The 21581-nt window shown below is 47.1% G+C and overlaps 1 protein-coding gene across 4 annotated transcripts; it reads right to left on the reverse strand.

Moving 5' to 3' along the window:
• Positions 1-380: 380 nt before the first annotated feature.
• Positions 381-13271, reverse strand: BRD2 (bromodomain containing 2). Of its 4 annotated transcripts, none has more exons than XM_026449468.1 (13): positions 12827-13271; positions 8935-10261; positions 7119-7422; positions 6373-6510; positions 5697-5835; positions 5398-5612; positions 4926-5300; positions 4280-4408; positions 3838-4089; positions 3458-3720; positions 1578-1882; positions 1247-1369; positions 391-1128 (listed from the first exon to the last, which is right to left on the reverse strand). In XM_026449468.1, the coding sequence occupies exons 2-13, from the start codon at positions 8958-8960 to the stop codon at positions 992-994; spliced, it is 2406 nt and encodes an 801-aa protein (XP_026305253.1). In that variant the 5' UTR covers positions 8961-10261; positions 12827-13271; the 3' UTR covers positions 391-991. The 4 variants fall into 4 exon arrangements, with proteins under 4 accessions (XP_026305255.1, XP_026305253.1, XP_026305254.1 ...); XM_026449469.1 differs by lacking the exon at positions 12827-13271 and adding an exon at positions 12526-12710; XM_026449467.1 differs by lacking the exon at positions 12827-13271 and adding an exon at positions 10659-11827.
• Positions 13272-21581: the final 8310 nt, after the last annotated feature.

The following is a 21581-nucleotide window of genomic DNA, read 5'->3' on the forward strand; positions in this document are numbered from 1 at the left end:
ATAAAGTACTTACCTTTGGCTACCTCCCACCCCTTTCTTACATTTTACATCTGCTCAGGAGAAAATTCACACATCCAGTGCCACAGGGAAAAACCTAAAGCCTACCTCAAAATTTTGAGTTCTTGGTTAAAGCATGAATGAGCCACAGAACTATTTCTTATTTAAACGAGCAAATTGTAGACCTAAAGATTACTTCTAAGCACTCAGTTTACAAAAGTCAGATGGATTTATTAAAAACACAGCAAAAGCCTACTGGTTTAAAAATTAAAACAATCCAATTATAGGGTAGCTATTGCCTTTTCTCACTGCAAGAATATTTTCTTCAAAATTATCAAGACAATTCTTATGATGTTCCTTTTGAAACACTACAAAAGCAAGTATTAAGGTAACTCAAAACGTGAATAATATTTTCTTTATTTACAAGTTAGAATCAACAAAGACAGTCCAGGGGACCAAATGGGGAGATGACTGAAACCCCAAGGGCCCCAAATGGAGCGGAAGGAAAAAGGGAAAACAGAGTAGAAAAAAAAAGTCAACGTAAAAAAAGAGCTCCCCCTTCTTCCCTCCCCGTGGAGGCTGAGGGGACCATGGCCCCACCCTTCCCCCCAGCCTTACCTAGCTTAAAATAAATTAGAACAAACAACTTCAAAACAGGGCCCTTAGAAGTGAATAGGGCAGCTACGGCCTCAGGTAACTCTAGATCAGGGCTTTGCACATTCCCACCCTTGCCCTGCCCCATTTTGAATGGGGGCTCTGTGTCCAAGAGATCACTCCCCAATGGGGCTAGGAATTCAATGTTATTTTGTCCATGTCCCTCCTTCAGTAAATCTCCCTGCATCCCTCCCCCACTGCAGAGCCAGCTCTCCTAGAGGGGGGTGGGGGGGTGTGTGAGATGAAGAAGTGTCACAGCAAAGGGGGAAGGGGCAGGTGGGGCAGGGTGGTCTAGGGGTCCGGTCCTGCGGAGCCTTCCTGCCCCATCTGGCCTGACCCCTTAGCCCGAGTCTGAATCACTGGTGTCTGAAGAGGAGGACGATGAAGAGGAGGAGCTGGAATCTGAGCTGGAGCTGGAAGCGCTAAGGCGTGACACTGCTACTTGCTGTGCAGAGGATGACTCTGTTTTCTCACTCACTGCAGAACAAATTTGAAAGTTAAAAGACTTTCAAGTCTGAATCTTCAATTGTCAATATAAGACAGTCACGAAGGCAGGATGCAGTCAATCTGTAGTGGCCTATAAATATGTACTCACCTTTCTTGGGGGGCTTTTTAGTGGAATTGAGCTGTCCGCTGACATCTTGTAACCGCTTTTCTAATTCCCGCTTTTTCTCCAAAGCTAGCTCCTCCTTTGTCTTTCCCACAGGTTTCTTAATGGCTATTGAAAGAAATTTATCAGGATACATTAAGATTGCCCCAAACATCTTATTATGGGCCCCTAGGTTCCCAAGTTCCTTTCTTAAACATGAGGAGTCAACCAACACATCCCATTATCCTGGGAGCTAACAATCCTGAAAGCAAACAGACCCCATCATCTTTCCTAAACTGTCCTTAGAACCACGAGATGAACCTCATTTCATACGTACTGTAGGGCTTCCGAGGTTTCTTACGCAGGCAGGAAAGGACATAGCGCTCAAGCTCTCTAAGTGTGGATGGCTTGAGTGTTTCAAAATCAATCTCGATCTCTTCTGGGTTTGAATCACGTAAAGAGGGCTCCCTGGCTTGGATTATATGCACAACTCGACCCAGCTTCTCCCCAGGTAATTTGTTGATGTCCAGGCTCAGCTGCCGCTTCTCATCATAACTCATGGGCCTGCTCTCTTCTTCCTCCTCTGAATCATAACCTGTAGGCAGGGCAGGTGGGGCTGTCTTTGTGGCCTTTTTGGGGAGCCTACGGGCAAAAAAAGTTGTCAGCAAAAGCAGCTTCATTAACCTCTCCTAGTATGTTCCCACTGTTGTAATTCAGTGATCCTATTTCCTGCCCAGAGTGGAGCTTCTGCTTTTCCATTCAATGGCCAAGTCAGAGGTGGGGTACTGGGACACTGTACAGTGAAACAGCATTTTATGGAACTCTTGCCTGCCAAGCATTTTATTACATTTACTTTGGGCTTTCAAAACTTTATACAGGCATACCTCCTGGAGATAGAAAATTCTGAGTTTGGTTCCAGACCATTGCAATAAGGTGAGTACCAAAATAAACTGAGTCACATTACTTGGTTGTTTGCACTATGTTCTTGACTGTAAGTGGGCAATAGCATTAGGTCTTTAAAAAGACAATGTACATACATACCTTAATGAAAAACTACTACTAAAAATGTGACACAAAAACATGTTGGAAAAACTGTTGACTTGCTCCATACAGGGTTGTCACAAATCCTCAATTTAAAAAAGGCTGTAATTTCTAAAACATCTCCATAAAGTGAAGCACAATAAAACAAGGTACACCCATTTAGGTATATTGGTATGGGTCTTTCCGCTCCCTAAAACACTACCAAACTACACCATGGGCCAGGTACAGTGCCTCACATCTGTAATCCCAGCCCTTTGGGAGGCCAAGGCGGACAGATCACTTGGGGTCAGTTCAAGACCAGCCTGCCCAACGTGGCGAAACCCTATCTCTACTAAAACTACAGAAATTAGCTTAACACTAAAACTACAAAAATTAGCTGGGCTTGGTGGCTCAAGCCTGTAATCCCAGCTATTCAGGAGGCTGGAGGCAGAATCGCTTGAACCCAAGACGTGGAGGTTGCCGTGAGCCAAGATGACGCCACTGCACTCCAGCTTAGAGTCTAAAACAAACAAACAACAAAAACACACCAAAAAACCAAAAACTGCTACGCCACTGAAAACAAAAGTCTAGTACTCATTGATTTAGAGCAACAGGCAAACTACAATGGCCCAGAGAACAAATGTGATCTGCCACTTGTCTTTGCAAATAAACTTACTGGAAGGAACACAGCCATCTTTGTTTGTAGTTTATGGCTTTCAGAGTTCACTGTCAGAGTAGCTGTGAAAGACCCTATGGCTCCCAAAGCCAGGGGTCCCAACCCCCACACCAGTACCCAGTCTGTGGCCTGTTACTGGGCCACACAAGAGGTGAACAGCAGGTATGCGGGCATCACTGCCTCCTGTCAGATCAGCAGAAGCATTAGATTCTCGTAAGAGTATGAACCTGTGAACTACACGTGGTAGGTTATCTAGGCTGCATGCTCCTTATGGGAATCTAATGGCCCAATGATGTGAGATGCAACAGTTTCATCCCAAAAACCATCCCCTCGAAACCCCCTCAGTGGAAAAATCTGTCTTCCATGGAACTGGTCCCTGGTGCCAAAAAGGTTGGGGACCAATGCTCAAAGCCTATCGCATCTGTTAACTGGCCATTTAGAAAAATCTTTGCAAACAGAGACGGCATCCCCTGGAGAAAGAGAAATAGCCAAACTAGTCTCCGCTTCCTACTCTAACTCACTTGGTGCCACTTCCTCCAGATGGTCCAAAGCCAGAAGGGCATAAAGCAGCACTGCCACCCCCACTGCCACTTGCTTTCTTGGACTTCTTGGGCTGAGGTGGGCGGGGTGCCCGAGGCCCCTTGTCATCTTCATCGGCCCCAGCTCGGCCTCGATGCTTCTCTGCCTTCCGTTTCTTCTTTTTCTCTTTTTTCTCTCTTTTCCTCTTGGGCTTAGATATTGGACCCTGGGACAGAGCAGCCAGTTGTTCGTGTACTGCCCGAAGCTACAGAAAAAACAAGAAGCGGAAAAAGTCAATAAAGATAAAAAGACAAGAAGAAAAAATCAGGACAAAGAACATGAACCTCTTACCCAGTAAAAACTTTTAAGAGTGACAAAATACCTGTTCCTGTAGTTCTGCTAAGCGATGAGCCCTTTCTTCCTCCGAGTCTGAGCTTTCACTCTCTTCTTCTTCCTCCTCGTCGTCCTCATCCTCCTCCTCCTCTTCCTCAGAGGAGCTCTCACTGCTACTTTCCTCACTGGATGACTCTGAAGATGATTTGGCCAAACCAGGGGGCATGGCAGTAGAGACTGGTAAAGGCCCTGGTTCCAGTGGTTCATCTGGCATCTTGGCATAACGGAACTCAAATACATCCTAGAAAGAGGCACAAACTCAAAACTATGCTGATGAACAGTGAGTGCCCTGCATACCCAGCCACCAAGTGATATAGCTCCAATTTACAACTGTACAGAACAGTGAGACCCTCATGTTGAGGCTATGCAGCACAGATGACAAAATAACTCCCCATACCATTTATTTTTCCAACTCCAACCTTTCCACTCACCTGTAGCTTTCGTGCCATTGCCACAACATCGTGATCTGGGGGATTGTACTTATAGCAGTTGGAGAACATAAGCCGTACATCAGCAGCAAACTCCTGTGCATCCCGGTAATCACGGTTCTCCATCTTCCGCTGCAGAAGGAGGCAGCATCAGAAGCTGCACAGGCAGGAAGACTCACCTTTCCCTGCCAACCCCAGACACCACAAGAAGAGCCCTCTCTTGAGAGCACACTGGGGATGAACTTAAGGATCTGTGCCCTGGGGTTCAAGTTTGAAGTCAAAGGAATTTGGGTGGGTTGAAGAGATATTTACGTCTAGAAAAAGAAATCATTTCTAAGTGACAGAGGAGGAGAGGTGGCCTATGACTGTCTTTCCACCCCATAACTTCCTTAACCCAACACTGCCACAACATTAGTACTTAATTATAAACAGTATTGTTCTCAAGACAAAGAAACCCCACCTTACTGTTTCAAACTCCAGGAAATATGAATTCTCAAACACCAGACCTTCTTTCTGTTCCACTATTATTTTATGAAAGTAAACTGCCAAGAACCAAAGACTGCTGCGTGCCCACATAAGGATACTTAATGTTTTGCACCTAGGCTCCCATCACTGCCTGAGCATCCCATCTGCCCCATGCAGTGGGTACCTTGACAGTGCTGAGGTCCATGGGGTGCTTAATGATGTCATGGTAGTCATGCAGGCCAAGTGCAGAAGCATCCACTGGTTTATAGAAAGGCCAAGCATAGGCAGCATGCTTCTTAGAGAGTAACTCCTTCAAAATGCCATTGCAATGTTTTAATTGTTCTGAAAGCTTTCCTTTCTTAGAGCTCTGGTGTTGTTGCTGAGAGTCAGGCAAGTCTTTGCGTGGGGGCTTGATAGGGCGACCACTCTCTCTACGCATAGGGGGAAGCCGTGCTGCTTTAGGCTCAAGACTTCCAGGAGGGCTAGCTGGAGAACCAGGAGCCAGGATGGCTGTAGGTGTAGGGGTGGTAGTATCTGCTTTCCGCTTTACGCCTTTTTTCTGCAGAAACAAACAAGATAGGGAACCTATTATTCCACGTCCAGCTTACTTAAGACCCTTGCCTCCCTGCTGCCCAGAGGAAATCCACAGATCATACCTTGGCAAGGGGCTGGGCTGGAGGAGCTGCAGTAACAGCAAGGAGCGGGGGTCCAGCAGAGTGCAGGGACTTGAGAAGTGGAGAGGAAATGACTGATGGGTGGGGAATGTTGAGGACAGTGGTAGGTATCTCAGGTGGGGGAGTATACAGGGCTGTGTGTGACACAGAAGAAACAGCAGGCACCTGATGGGCACTGGTAACACTGCCCTGGAGCGCTAGGAAAAAGGAAAAAAGCAAGTGTAGTTTCATTCTCTTTCCCATCTTTAGGTGTCCATTTGCAAAACTCCTACTCTTCCTACCTGCCAACTTGGCCCCCTTCTTGTGGCTGTTCTTAGGGATGGTCACCACCAGTTCTTGCTCTTCTTGTGGCATTGATGCAACTTTCTGTAGGAAGATCTTTTCCAGCGTTTGTGCCATTAGGACAATATCATCAGTGGGCTACAAGAACACAGACAGCAATAAAGTAAGTTAAAAAATGCCAACAAAAGATAGATACACACCATCTTTCTCACAGGCAGACTCTAGGCCACTACCATACCCCCGGCAAGGCACCTTGTCATCAAATCTTAAAGAAAATTTCCTACTCCAGGCCACTAATTTCCACTTTCTCTTAACTGTGTCTCCCAAAATACAAAAGAAAAAACTACACGGTCCTTTAAAGTTCAGAAGGGATTGAGAGCTGAAAAGAAAAGAGACCCCTGGTCTACTCAGGTCTCTGGTGCTCTCTAAGAAACAGGGCCACCCCCCCCCCCCCCCCCCAATATGAAGTGTTCTACTTAAATAACCTTTAACTGGAGCTCTTAAGTCACATCACTGTGTTCAATAGTACCATCTAGAGTCAGGTTTTGAAGACCGACTACTCTACCCGGGTAGCACCCTCACTAGCAAAGGATTTAAGCTTTATGTAAACTATCTAGCAATAATAGAAGTCATTGTTTCTCCCCACCTGCTAAATGAACACACAGAAAAACTCACCTTGTTGTAAATATAACAGTTGGTGAACATGGTATTAAAATCTTGCATACACTCTGAGGCAGCCCAATAATAATTGTTTTCAAGTCTCCTCTTAATAGTACCCATGTCCATAGGCTGTTTTATAATTTTGTGATAATCCTAAATAGAGAAATATTAGGTCAGAACCATAGAAAAATAAATGCTCACAGACACTACTGATCCCCCGACTCTCTCTCTCACACACACACAGGGCCCCCCCTAAGCATCAAAGAAATATTTACTTAAACTGCGGCCCCAGTTAAACTGTGGGACAAAATAAATAAATAAAAAAGATTCTTGACACCCACAGGGAGGCCCCTGCTGCCTTTCTCTAACCACCCACCTCCCACCCACTCTGGAAACTTCCCATCCTGTGACATTACCTCTGGGGCTGGCTATCCATGGGCTGCATGAGGGAAAGGAAGAAGCTAAGAATTTTGGCCACCGTGGTCCTCTCCCAACCCGAGGTGGGAATCTGTAAAATGGAGCCAGGGCACAAAAGTTAAGAAGGACACATGGAGGGCACAAGGAAAGATGCCAAGATAGTTACAGCAAGCGGTCGGAGCAATCACAAAGGACCAAGAATCCAGAAATCTGGTGGCTAACTACCCTACAGGGGAGAAATGGGAACTCCCTAGGGGCCGCAGCATCTACACTAGGCAGACCACCCCCATTCACACACATTCTTGCTCATCCCATACCTCCCAGGCTCCAATGTCTCTACTCACCGGTAGACCCAGTTTGACAGCATCCACAGGCTGCCGGAATGGCCATGCGAACTGATGTTTCCACAGAGCCTTCATCACTACCTTGTGTAGGTATTGCAGCTGGTTGGTAACTCGTCCTGGTTTTTTGGGATTGGACACCTCTGGGGGTGGTGGGTTGGCAGGGGTCAGTTGCAAAGCAGGCACCGAAGCCATTGTGGGGCTCTCAAATCCCTCATACAAGAGAGAGGGTTTTCGAATCCTTTTCCCTGGTGCCGCTGCTTCTGGGCCCAGCCCCAGTAACCCTGCATTCCCTTCCCCAGGGAGCCTGTAAAGATGGGAAACAAAATTAGGGCAATATCGTGCAAATCAGGAAAAAGTGCATTTGCACAATGGTCTGATAAATCCAGGTGTTGGCCCTAGTGAAATGGTTACGCTTATGCCAAGTGATTTAAGCAGAAACAATATCCAAACAATCTGTGGAGCTTTTATTGCTGCCCCCGCCTTTATTAGCATTTTTAGTATACTATCTAGATTCCACCTTCTGAAGTCTAATGACTTCTTTAGCATATTTAAAACTCCAAAACTGTTTCTGATAGAGCACAGTATCTCAGAACTACAGCCCTATGGAGATGGGGCTTAAGCAAGATGGGAGGAGCTAAGAAACTCAAACCCCAAGCTTCCTCCTCACTGGGGGGTTTGGTGGTTGCCATGGTGGTTGAGCGCTGGTGAAAAGAGGAAGAGAACAAATTACGGACATAGAAAATTCCATAAAATGCTGATAAGACACCGAATAATCCACCTAGATAGAAAAGAGAGCACCATCTTCCATAAGGTCTGGGTAGTTAACGCCACAACAGAACATGGACTCAAAGGAAAAACCATACCAACTTAAAAAATATCCAGACAAGGAAGCATCTGTCAGACTTTACAGCCCGAAACTACCAGGTCCCCAAAATTAGTCGCACCAAATGAAAATCTCACTCCAAGAAAGTCAAAAGGCTGTACAAAACAAGTGAAGGTCACCAAGTGATAGCCCCCTTCCACCCACCCACCACACAATAGGATTCCACTACCAGTTCCCCACTATAGCACCAACTACAGACACCAAACGCCAACAGTGGTTCATCTACAGTCCCCCTGGTGCTCCTCCGATGAATTTCCTACCACCTAAGATTTAAGACATTATATGACAATCTTATTGTTTACATCGCAAAGCTGAACTAGGAACCTTAGCTCTACCCTCCTGCTCCGAATAAAACCCTTAAATGTTAGGAAAAAACAATCCCTCCACCAACAAACAACACGTACAACCCACCCACCCACAAAAAAGATTTAATGACATATCCTGGGTGTTACGAACCCGCAGACTTGGAGAGTGATCCCTTTACCCTTCTCCGGGAATCCCCGTTGCCAGTCCCTTAAGCTCTCTATCGCCATGGCAACCCTACAGGGCGCTAGAGGTGGCCGTGAATCCCCCGAAAAAGCTATGACAAACCGCCGCTAGACACCAAACCCACCAAACGCCAGACCTGCTGTCCACCCTCACTACACTCCACCGCCAAACAAGCTCTGCCTGCCTGACTCGGTTAAGAGTGGGCCACGGCGGCATCAAGTGTGTAAAATGACAACCTGTATTCCCCTCCATGCGCAGTAGCCGGGCCGCCACCACCGTTCCAAAACCGTCGCTCAGTGCCCTCCGCGCGGCCGAGTCAACAGCAGCGCCGCGAAACAGCAGCGCGCCGGGGCCGCTCCGTACTCCCCCAGAACACGGCGCCCCACATCCCCGTGCCGCCGCCCCGCAACATCCCCTTCCCACACGCGGCTCGCGGAAACGTACTTGTGAGGGGTCACGTTTTGCAGCATCTTCACCGCAGGGAACCGGCGCTGCCCTCAGCCGCGGAAAGTCCGGGTGGCCTCGGTTCCCCTCACCGCCCGGTCCAGCATAACCCGGTAAATACGGGGGAGGCCGTTCCTCTTGGGCCTCCAGGCAACCAACCAACTGCCTGACCGGCACGAAAGCAGTCCCTTTGGGGCCTCTCGGAGAGCTCCAGGCAGCTTGGCGCGCTCTGCAGACGGCGAACAGCAAGAAAATGGCGGCGGCCTCCGCTGAGGCGGGCGACTGAGGGACTGACTCTTCAAAGGACGGTCCCCGATCTCAGACACCGTCGTCAATATAGCCCGCTGTTGGTCTGCAGGGATCCCCTCTTCTTGTCGGGAGCCTACGGGGCGGACGAGGTCCCGTTTCGATCTCGGATGGAGGCGGATGAACACGAAAAGTGGTTTAAGGAGCCGCCGCCTCCATCTTTGAAATCCTCTTGAGGGCGGAGTAGAAGGGGAGGACAGACTCCGAGGATTGGGCGGGGCCCGAAAAAGGGGAGCTTCAGGGGCTTCTATGGGGTCTGTACTGTCCGCTGGGACCAGTCATAGGCCGGGACGAAGGCCATTTCCAAGCGGATGGAGGTGGATTGTAATGGCGGCCCCGGACGACTCGAAGGCTCTGTATCGCTAGGCAGAATCCTCCAGCCCGTTCTAGAGGCTGCTCCACTCCAGCGCGAAATGGCGCCGCCGAGCCCCGCGCCAGCCCTTTATATATAGGCGGGGAGGAGGAGCTTCGCCGCTCATGCGCGCCACCCCGCTCGAGATTTCCCCCACCCCCTCCGCGCGCGCGCGCTCGCTCACGCGGGTGAAGAAGCTGAGTCGAAGGGGAAGGAACACCTCTCCGCGGGAGCTTTTTCTATTGGCCAGCCGCAACGATGACGTCATAAACTTCATTTCCAAAGTGTCAGTCACCAGGCAGAAGAGTGCCGCAGAGACCCACAGGGAAGTGGCAACCCGCCACATCTCCAAGCCAATTGGCTGAGCTGTGGTCCGCCGAATCCAGGCAAAGAGGATGGTTGGAAGGGGTGCGGAAGCCATCGCCCCAGAGCCTCCAGCACCCTCTCCCCGCCTCCCCTTCCAACAAAGTCTTCCCAGGTTTCCATGCACAGCACAACTGGAGACTGCCAAGCTCGGGCAGGTCGTGCCATTCGTAGCTCCTCCATTGGCCAGAGCGGCAGGGAAACGGGAGGGGTCGCGTGGGCGTAGCCTGCCTGGGCCCGCCAGGGGTGTGGCAAGACGCCCGGCGGGTCGTGGTTCTCCGCGGTAAGGCAGCTGCAGCGAAGAATCTGAAACGAGGAAGAAGACGCCATCTTAGAAGCCGCGGCCTCTTCCTCTATGGCGAACAGCTACGGGCTTAAGAACGGCGACAAGGGGATCTAACGTTCCCATGCCCCCAGAATGTAAAACACAGGCTTGCCAAAGTCTTAAAATACTCCACTCCCTCCCCCAAACTAAACAATGTTAAGACAAGAGCAAAACACTCATTATTTACTGTTTAGTCCCAAAGACCACAAAAGCTAGAATACGTCTCCCAAATTTGCACGTCCAAGCACCTAATCCCCCCCCCCCACACCTACAGTTACCAATACATTTCTGCTCGTTCGAAAAAACCTCGGCAACCCTGAAGTGGGATTAAAATCTCCAAACGCATCCATCTACCCTATACAATGTAACCCACCTCACCTCTTCCTTAAAATCCATTCCGGCGTCTGGCTCAGAGCAAAAAAAACAAGTCCTGTGAGGGGTGACTTAGGGGAAAAACCCTCCCCCTCCAGGCGAGCTCGGACCTTTCCCCACAAGCCACACCACCCCTAAGGGTATCCGCCTCTTAGGGGCCCTCCGCCACGGGGGCGAAAGAACCCCCCCGCCCCCCCACCAGGGTCCGGAGTCCTCCCCACGGAGCGGCTGGTCCATCGGTCAGCGCCAGGGAGGAGGGCGAGCGGAGGAGGCGGCGGCTGCGGCTCAGACTAGCCCTCCCCCTCCTCCCCTCTCCTCCCCTCCCCCCGGCCGTCCGCCTCCGAGGAGGGGCAGGAGCCATTTTGGGAGCTCAGTTTCGCCCCCTCCCCCCTACTCAAGTCTTCCTCATAACTTGGTTATCTAAATAAGGGTGCAGACTCTATGAATAAACCAGAGCCCAAAGTCAGGATCTCCAGAGTATCTCTGGGGCCGTCCCCGCCCCCTTACAAGAGAGTGAAAGGATTTCCCCCACCCGAGAAAACCTGGGCTTTGGCGGGGCGTCCCCTCCCCCGTTTCCTCTTTCTTCGCTACCAGGGAGAAAACAAACTTGTGTACCTATCAGGGAAAAGTAATCAGCGTAGGTGAACAAATATACGGTAAGATTCCCCCTCCCCGGGAAGGACTCGTAAGGGCCTAGGTCCTTGAGCTGCAACCACGCCACCCTCCCTCCCTCTGCAGTAGCCTTCAGCTCCAACCTCGGTTACTGCGTCTAAAATGGCCGCCAATCTCCTGTCTTCTGACCCCCCCCCCAGTAGGGCAAACCCGGGGAGGGCGGGGGAAAATGAGCATCGGGAGAGCAGAGTTCCCTTCCCCCAGCCAGGGATCAGGCCTTGGTCCCCAAAAGTACAAGCGGCCCCGTCCGGGTGGCTGCAGCAGGAAGGGCAATGACACAGCAACTTTGCAGAGGCCTTCTCCCCTCCCCCTAGTGGCCCAACCGCCCAAATCCGCTTTTCTCCACCCGGGCTCTGCAGGCCAGGACAGAGGCCCATCAGGGGGCCGGCCGTGGAAGAAGAACTTAGCAGGCGGGGAAAAATACCAGGCCTTAGAAAGGAAAAGGGCAGCCAGACATTGCTCTCCTTTATTCCCTGCATTCCGGAAAATCACTGCCTCCTGATCCTCTATCCTCCCTTCCCCCACATGAGTCACCAGGGAGGCTACTGCTACTCAGTAATTTGGGAAAGTAACTCTTTTCCTCCTTTCCGTTCCCTCCCCCGCAGTACACAAGGAGAGAACTGTTCAGGACTGGGGGAGGGGATGAGGGAGGCGATGGAAGAGGCCACCCTGGAGAAACCCGAAACCTTGGGAGCTGTGAAACCATTCCAGGTCCCGAGCCTCCCTCGCATCTCAGATCCCCCTACTGCCAGCACCCACCTTGGGCCTGCTTTCTAGACCCCCTTACTGCCAGCACCCACCTTGGGCCTGGTTTCTGTTCCTAAGCAGACCTCAAGCTTTCAGCTTGTAAGACCCCCAGCCTGGAGTAGACACGTGCTCAGTAAAGATCCTACAGGGGCAAAAGGCCCCACAGGCCGTGTCCACGTGAATGCACACAAATTCGGTGAGCGACTCCAAGCGTAACCTCCAGCCTGCAGTGTGACGACTAGAGCTCCCCTACCGCGAACACAAAGGGCGCACAGCAATGCTCCCTCCAGAGGCTCTGGGGAGAAAAGAAGTTGGCGCCTGGGAACAACCTCAGTTCACAGCCTGGGTGGCCAACTCCTAAAGCATTCACATCCACGGGTAGGGGCCACAGCCACCACTCCTCAGCCCACCGCCAGGTCACCCCTCCCTCGGCCGCCGATGGATCCCTTCTCACCTGGCTCCCGGCTGCTGTACCCCCAGGGGACGAATGGAATGGGGGGGCCACACCGCCCCCTAACCCCTTTGCCCTCCAATTGGTATGGAGGCATGAGGCTGGCCATTCCCCTCCCCCCCCCCCAGTGGCCCTCTCCCGCTCGCCCCCCTCTACGCTCCCATTGGCTGTAAAAGGTTTGAAAGACAAATCTTCCCACTCTCAGCATTCTTTTCTGAACCCCAAGAATCCCCCTCCCGGACTCCCCACCATTGGCTAAGCACTTGACTGACAACATCTCCGCCCCACAAGGGCCCCTTCTCACCTGGATCCTAAAGCCTTCCGGGGGCCTCCAAAGTTGCCCTCGGCTTGGTACAGGGTATGTAATCCGGGGTGTCAACCCCCCCCCGGAAAACGAAGCCGTGTTGGGGGAGGGGGCGTAGCCCCCAGCCCCTCCCTTCCCGAACGGGCTGGGGGGTGGGGAGAGCACCGGGGCCGCGCGGCCACGTCAGCAGCGCCCAGATTGGCTGACGGGGGTCACGTGCCCGCTGCCCCCCCTCCAAGCCACGAGGACCATTTTCCGAACGTTCCTGGGGGTCGCGCAAGGGGCCAAGGGGGCCGCATGGCCCAGGCCTATGTCCCGAAACCCAGAGCGCTATAATGCTGCTGCTTGTCCATATCCCCAGCTTCCTATCCCGCAGTCCTCGACTCTATCCCCCCCACTCGCCTCTCCATACGGGTTCAGCATGGCTGCCGCAGACCAGGAACACGCACAGCGCACGCGCAAGGGTGTGCCCTGACTGGGGGAGGGGAAAGGAGTGCCAGAGGCGGCGGGGAGAGCCGTAGTGCGCAGGCGTCCGGGCCGGAATCGCAGCTCCGGCGGCGGGGCTCGGAGCGCGCGCATTTGGTGGGGCGGGAGCGGGCACCCTGGCGCCGACCTCCTGCCTCAGCTCCCCCTCCCCCACTACCCGCGGCCTAGCTGGGTAGCCGCGGGCGACCAGGCTTGTTTCCTTCTAGGTGGGTGTAAGGTGCAGCTTGGCTGGTCTTGGCCTGAAACTAGCGGAAGCGCGCGCCAGGAAGCTGTTGTCAGTGGAGGAGAATGGGGCCTGGACCTGGAAATATGAGGGTCTGCAGAGAGGGGCCCCTTTCCTGGTGTCGGTGTGGTGCGACCACTGGAGAGGGCGTTTCTCGCCCTCGGCGCGCCTGCTGCGGCGCGGAGAGATGAGGTGCAGACCGCAGACATGGACTTCGTATTCGGCTTTAGTCTTAGGCAGCCTTACAATCCCTCCGTGCCATGAACCTACGCTAGACTTTAGTGAGACCTGTGAGTCCCTGGACTGCTCTATCTTGTACAATATTTACCAGCTGATCACTTTTCCTTCTCTATCTCGTAGTGGACCGTTTAAACCTCTTATATTCTTAAAGTTACGACCTCTACTCTCAATCTTGAGTGAGTCCCTTCAAAATTTTGGAATTGCTAACATAAAATTTTATAGTGATTAAGTTGCCAGCTAAAAAGTAAGCCTTTAATTTGCCATTAGCCGATAACTTCTCCCTTGATTACCCAGAGTACGGTCTAGATTTTCACGCTGCAGACCCTAATCTCTCCTCACCGACAGATGGCACCTCACAGAACAGAAAAGCCAACTTGCAGAACTCCTGGCTTCCCATTTCCCACCTGCAAACTGGGTCAAGTGTGTATTCCTTTACCATTTCACTAGAGGTCCTCCCTTCGGTTTAAGGAAATCCTTTACTATTGACCTGGTCAACCTTCTCTATTACCCGGAGGCTCTCTTCCTTTCTCCGCCCTTTGACCTTTTTAACTTTTCTCTTGGTTTCCCCGCTGACAAAAAGAGAACAACCCTCTCAATGTCATGCCCTCTTAGAGACTCATTTCTCTCAGCTCCCTTGCACAGCCAAGACCTGAAATTGAAATTATCCTTACTATCTCAATTCTTTGTCACCCTCTCTCTCCCCATCCCCACTCCTCAAGCCACCTCTGTCAGGCTGCTACCACCAAAACTTTTCTGGCAGATGTCAACAAGAACCTCCTAAGTGGCAAAGTCAGGAAGCACTTTACAGTTCTCATCTTATTTGACCTCTGAGGCATTAGACATTTCATCGTGTTTCCTTCCTGACGTTCTTTCTACCCTTGACATCTATGACCACTCTCACTTGTTTCTTTTTCTATTTGTCTAACTGTTCCTCTCCAGTCTCAGTGGATTTTTCTTCCTTAGCCCCTTTTTATGTGTTGATGTTTGCCGTGATTCTTATTTGCTTCTAATTCTGTTCAACTTCTCTAGGTAATCTGACTCCATGGCTCAAAGCCTCTCAAGTCTGAATCTTTAGTTCACACAGCTCTTTAAGCTAAACTTCCTACTAAATATTCCCACTTGGATAACTCTCAGACACCAATATGTTCAAAATTGATGCAGACTCTATACACTCTAGATCTGCTCTTTCTCTTCTGTTACCCTGAGTAATGGCGGCTATTTAACCCCAAAGCCTGTAATCTGGGATCCTGTTGTTGATTTCCTTTTCTCACACCCTTACAGACTCATAATTTTGCCTCTTAACTATGCATCAACTCACCCTTCTGTCCTAGTTCTATCACCTGAGCTGTACCAACAGTCTCCTAAATTATTTCCTAGATACATGGCTATTTGGATTTAAATTAATACAATTTTAAATTTAGTGTCTCAATATACTAGCCACATTTTAAGTTCTCAATTGCCACATGTGAGTAGTGGCTGTCATATGGGAAAGCACAGATTATTGAACATTTGGTCATTGCAAGAAGTTTTTTTTTTTTTCCTGATACGGAGTCGGAGTCTTGCTCTGTCGCCCAGGATGGAGTGCAGTGGCGCGGTCTTGGCTTACTACAACTTCTGCCTCCCGGGTTCAAGCAATTCTGCCTCAACCTCCCAAGTAGCTGGGATTACAGGTGCCTGCCAGCACACCCAGCTAATGTCTGTATTTTTAGTAGAGACGGGGTTTTACCATGTTGGCCAGGCTAGTCTCGAATTCCTGACCTCGTGATCTGCCCACCTCGGCCTCCCAAAGTGCTGGGATTACAGGTGTGAGCCACTGCGCCCAGCCTCATTGCAAGAAGTTCTATTGGACAGTGCTGCTTTAGACTTTCTGCCTTGGCCACAATACTGCCAGGAGAAAGTTTTCCAAAATATAGCCCTGGCCATAGCTCTCTTTTAAACTCTATGTTAATTCCTTATTGGCTATGTGATGAAGTCCAAATTCCTATGTTTGCCAGAACAGTCTGCCTAGCTTTCCAGCCTCATGTCTAACCACTTCCTCTTGGGCCCTATATTCCAGCTGTATTGAACTGTTTCCCAGACGCATCATTTTGTTTCATGCCTCTGTGTTTTACACATGTGCACTTTCTTTATGGAGTAGGCTTTTCCCCAACCTATGTAAGCCTAAATAACATCTCTGAAAAGCTTAATGTTATCATTGAAGTTGAGCTGACTGCTCATTCTGTGGTGTCCCTTACCCTTAGGATTTTACTTTCCACAGTGAATGGCATTTATGTGATTACATGTTTCTCTCCAGTACTAGGCCTTGATTTTGAGAGCAGGGCCATGATGTATTCTTTTTCTTGCTTTGCTTTTTTTTTTTTTTTTTTTTTTAATATCCCCAGGTTCTAGCACAGTATCTGGCTAATATTAGCTTCTCACAAGTTGAGCAAATATTGAGGTGAATTGATGTGTAAGCAGGTATATGACTTAGGTAAGATTGAAATGTGTATGTTTTATGGAGTGCCATGTATAGGGGAATAATCATAGACAAAATTATTGCCTTCAGACATATCTGAGACATCAGAATTATGTGAGGAAAGACAGAAGTAGAACAGCACAGGTTATTGTCACAGAGAGTAGTCTAGTCCAATCTGGCCAGAACATAAGCTACAAGAAGTAGAGCAGGAGAAGAGAAAATGAGAGGTAAATTTATATTGGAGAACACATTATGGAAGGTTTCCGGTGCTGTTAAGTTTGGAACCAGTGGGGAACCACTGAAATTTTTTGAGTAATGACTTGATCAGAGTTACGTTGTTAGATAGAAACTCTGTCTTCCAGTGGCTGGCACTGTCCATGTTAATAAACATCAAAATTAAAATGTCAGGGGGTCAGAAGGAGATGTGATTGGTGATACAAAACATTTATTGAGGCCAGGCGCGGTGGCTCAAGCCTGTAATCCCAGCACTTTGGGAGGCCGAGACGGGTGGATCACGAGGTCAGGAGATCGAGACCATCCTCGCTAACATGGTGAAACCCTGTCTCTACTAAAAAAATACAAAAAACTAGCCGGGCTCGGTGGCGGGCGCCTGTAGTCCCTGCTACTCGGGAGGCTGAGGCAGGAGAATGGCGTGAACCCGGGAGGCGGAGCTTGCAGTGAGCTGAGATCCGGCCACTGCACTCCAGCCTGGGTGACAGAGCAAGACTCCGTCTCAAAAAAAAAAAAAAAAAAAATTATTGAGTAGTTAAAATGTGTCGGGTACTGGGATGAGTACTTTACATGTATTAACTCTTTTAATCCTTAAAACCCCGTAAAGTCAATACTAATATTATCACACCTCAGTTTTCAAATGAAACAACAGAAGCAAAGGACGGGTTAGTCTGTTTTCTGATGCTATCACAGAATACTCACAGACTGGGTAATTCATAAACAGTAGTTTATTTGGCTCAGTTCCAGATGCTTGGAAGTCCAAGAGCATGGCACTGGCACCTGGTGAGAGCCTTGTGCTGCATCATCCCACGGCAGAAGGGCAAACAAGCACATGAGATGGAGAGAGAATAGGGACCAGAATGTATCCTTTGTTTGTTTGTTATATTATTTTACTTTTTATTTTATTTTATTTTATTTTATTTTTTGAGACAGAGTCTCGCTCTGTTGCCCAGGCTGCAGTACAGTGTGCAGTGGCGTGATCTCGGCTCACTGCAAGCTCCGCCTCCCGAGTTTACACCATTCTCCTGCCTCAGCCTCCTGAGTAGCTGGGACTACGGGCGCCCACCACGCCTGGCTAATTTTTTGTATTTTAGTAGGGACAGGGTTTCACCGTGTTAGCCAGGATGATCTCAATCTCCTGACCTTGTGATCCGCCTGCCTCGGCCTCCCAAAGTGCTGGGATTACAGGCATGAGCCACCATGCCTGGCCTCAGAATGTACCCTTTTAAATGGGAACCCATACCTACATTAGTAGCATTAATCTATTCATGAGAGCAGAGCCCTCATGACCTAATTAGCCCTTAAAGGTCTCACTTAAAACTGTCAAAATGGCAGTTAATTTCAACAAGAGTTTTGGAGGGGAGATTCAAACCATAGCAGATAGTATTTACCTAAGGTCACACTTTTAGTAAGTAGCAGAACTGGGATTTGAACCCAGCTGACTCTGGGTGGTATATTATTCTGTTTACGAGGCACAGCAGGGAGTTTAAGATCCAAGATTGAAGTTAGATAAAAAAAAGATTAGGAAAAGTAGATTTGAGAGTCACCTTTGAGGTGATGTTTGAATCAGCCATGAAGGTTGCCGAGGTTTGTAAAGGAGCGGGTATAAAAACAATTTAGGGTGAAGGATTGAGCTTTGGGTTACATCTTCATACAGGGAGCAAGAATAGGAAGTGGAACCAGTGGAAGATCTCAAAGAAGAAGAAGCAGAGCAACATAATGTGAGGAAGCTAGAACAGGAGATGGTTCGAGGAAGGATTTCATGTTTATTGAATGACTGATTAAATCAGGACTCCTTAAGCTTTTTATGTGCCATTAGCTTTTTTGGCAGTTTGGTGAAGCCTTTGGATCTTGTCTGATGATATTTGTAAATGCATAAAATAAAATGTAAACTATAGTTATCAAAATACAGTGGTCCCCGCTTAACTGCAGTTTCACTTTCTGTGATTTCAGTTACCCAAAGTCAACCTTGTCTGAAAATAAGTACAATAAGATACTTTGTGTATGAGACAGAAAGACCATATTCACATAATTTTTATTACAGTATAATTTTCCTATTGTTGTTGTTAATCTCTTCCTGTGCCTAATTTATAAATTAAACTTTATCATAGGTATATCTATGGATAGGAGAAACTGTGTAATTACATTTGGTTCTATGTGGGGGGCACTACTGTATTTAAAGAAATGTGTGATCTAGTAGTATGTGTTTCTGTATTAATACAATACAGTGTTTCTTTATTAATACATTAAAAAGCATGATTTATTGGCAAGTTTAACAACTCCCATAATTATAAGTGATATTTTAAGATGTCTGTAACAACTATAATGTGATAAGAAAATATTAATTGATGGTGTTTTCTATTGATGACAGTGTTACAGCTGCTGGCTGGTACTGCAAAGATTTATTTTCTACATTCATAAAATTAAATTTCAATGAGAGTTTTTTGAAAATAAAGTTGACTTTTTTCATTCCATCCAAGTTTATGGACCTCTGAATTATTTTTCTTTTAGAAATTTTTTATTGATACATAATAATTATACATATTTAGGTACAATAATTTGTACATGTGATATTTTGATACATGAATATGATGTGTAATGATCAAATCAGGACAATTAGGATATCCATCACCTCAAACATTTATTATTTCCTTCTGTTGGGAGCATTTCACATCTACTCTTCTAGCTATTTTGAAATATACAGTAAATTAATGTTAACTGTAGTCACCCAGCTGTGCTATCAAACACTAAAGAATTTATTCCTTCATTTTAACTATATTTTTATAACCATTAATGAATCTCTCTTCATCCCTCCTCCACCTCCACCCTTTCCCAGCCTCTGGTAACCATCATTCTACCCTCTACCTCCGTAAGATCAACATTTTTAGCTCCCACATATGAGAACATGTGATATTTTTCTTTCTGTGCCTGACTTATTTCATTAACATAATGACTTCCAGCTCCATCCATGTTGCTGGAAATGACAGGATTTCATTCTCTTTTATGGTTGAATAGTATCCATTGTATATATATATACACACCACATTTTCTTTATCCAGTCTTTTCTTGATAGACTCTTAGACTGATTCCATGTCTTGGCTACTGTGGGTAGTGCTGCAATAAACATGGACATGTACACATCTCTTGACATACTGATTTCCTTTCTTTTGGGTATATACCCAGCAGTGGGATTGCTGAATCGTATAGTGGATCTATTTTTAGTTGTTTGAGGAATCTTTATGCTGTTTTCCATAGTGGCTATGTCAATTTACATTTCTACCATCAGTATATGAACATTCCCCTTTCTCTGCATCCTCATCAGTATCTCATCTGTGTCTTTTTGATAATAGCCAATTTAAGTAGATTCAGATGATATCTCATTGTGGTTTTGAGTTGCATTTCCCTGATGATAGTGATGTTGACAATTTTTTCATATGCCTATTGGCCATTTGTATGTCTTGAGAAAGGTCTATTCAGATCTTTGCCCATTTTCAAATAGAGGATTATCTGGAGGATTTTTGCTGTTGAGTTTGAGTTCCTTATATATATTGTGGTTATTAATCCCTTATCAGATGGATAGTTTACACATATTTTTTTCCCATTCTGAAGGTTGTCTCTTCACTCTGTTGATAAATATTCTGGTTATTAATTCCTTATCAAATGGATAGTTTGCACATATTTTTTCCCATTCTGAAGGTTGTCTCTTCACTCTGTTGATTGTTTCCTTTGCTGTGGCAGAAGCCTTTTAGCTTGATGTAATTCCGTTTTGTCTATTTTTGCTTTCTTGCCTGTCCTTTTGAAGTCTTTAACCAAAAAATGTTTGCTCAAAGTCTTGAGCATTTCCCCAGTATTTTCTTGCAGTAATTTTTATAGTTTCAGGTCTTACATTTAAGTTTTTAATCCATTTTAATTTTTGTATTTGATGAGAGATGGGGTCTAGTTGTATTTTTCTGCATATTGTTATTCAGTTTTCCCAGCACCATTTAATGAAGAGTGTATCCTTTTCCCATTGAATATCTTGGTACCTTTGTTGAAAATCAGTTGGCTGTTAAGATGTGGATCTATTATTTCTGGGTTCTTTATTTGGTTCTGTTGGTCTGTGTATCTGTTTTTATGCCAGTACCATGCTCTTTTAGTTACTGTAGCTTTGTAATTTATTTTGAAGTCAGTTGGTATGATGCCTCTAGCTTTGTTCTTTTTGTTCAGGATTACCTTGACTATTTGTGTCTTCTGTGGTTCCATATTAATTTTAGGTTTGTTTTTTCTCTTTCTGCAAAGAATGTCTTTGTATTTTGGTAGGAATTGCAACAAATCTGTAGATTGATTTTGGTAGTACAGCCATTTTCACAATACAAATTCTTCCAAAGACATAGGATGTCTTTCAATTTTTTTTGTGACCTCTTCAGTTTGTTTCCTCAATGTCTCATAGTTTTCCTTGTAGAGATCTTTCACCTCCTTGGTGTATTCTAGATATTTTATTTTGTGTTTTTTTTTGGTGGGGGAGGGGTGTTGTAGCTATTGTAAATGGGATTACTTTCTTTGATTTCTTTTTTCACTAGTTTACTGTTTGTATCCAGAAGCATCATTAATTTTTATATAATAATTTTGTATCCTGCCACTTTACTGAATTTATCAATTCTAAGAAGTTTTTGTGTGTGTGTATGGAACTTTTAGTTTATAGATTTGTATGTTTACTTGTTTAATGTCTGTTTATTATCATTAGACTTTAAGTGTGATGATGGCAGGTATCTGTTACACAGCATACTGCTAGACACATAGAAGGTGGCCAATAAATACTTGCTAAATAAATGAACCTTTCTGAGTCGCAGTTTTCTTGTTTATATAATGGGGATAATACATTATAACCTTGTAGAGTAGTTGTAAAGATTGCTACATCATAGTAATGTCACTAAAAGGGAAGGATGAATATGGGTATGGAGAAATACACTGAGGTAGAAATAAGAATAAATGTGGGAGCTGGATGGCTAGGTTTGCTCTCTCAAACAGGAGGTGGCAGGGAGTAGGAAGAAAACGGTAGTTGGCAAGGAGCTTGGGAAGGACCTAGAATGAATTGGAAGGGTAGTAGAGTACATAGGGAAGGCTGTGGAGGTGTAGAATGG

The sequence above is a fragment of the Piliocolobus tephrosceles genome, chromosome 5 (genome assembly GCF_002776525.5).
Source record: "Piliocolobus tephrosceles isolate RC106 chromosome 5, ASM277652v3, whole genome shotgun sequence".
Taxonomy (NCBI): domain Eukaryota; kingdom Metazoa; phylum Chordata; class Mammalia; order Primates; family Cercopithecidae; genus Piliocolobus; species Piliocolobus tephrosceles.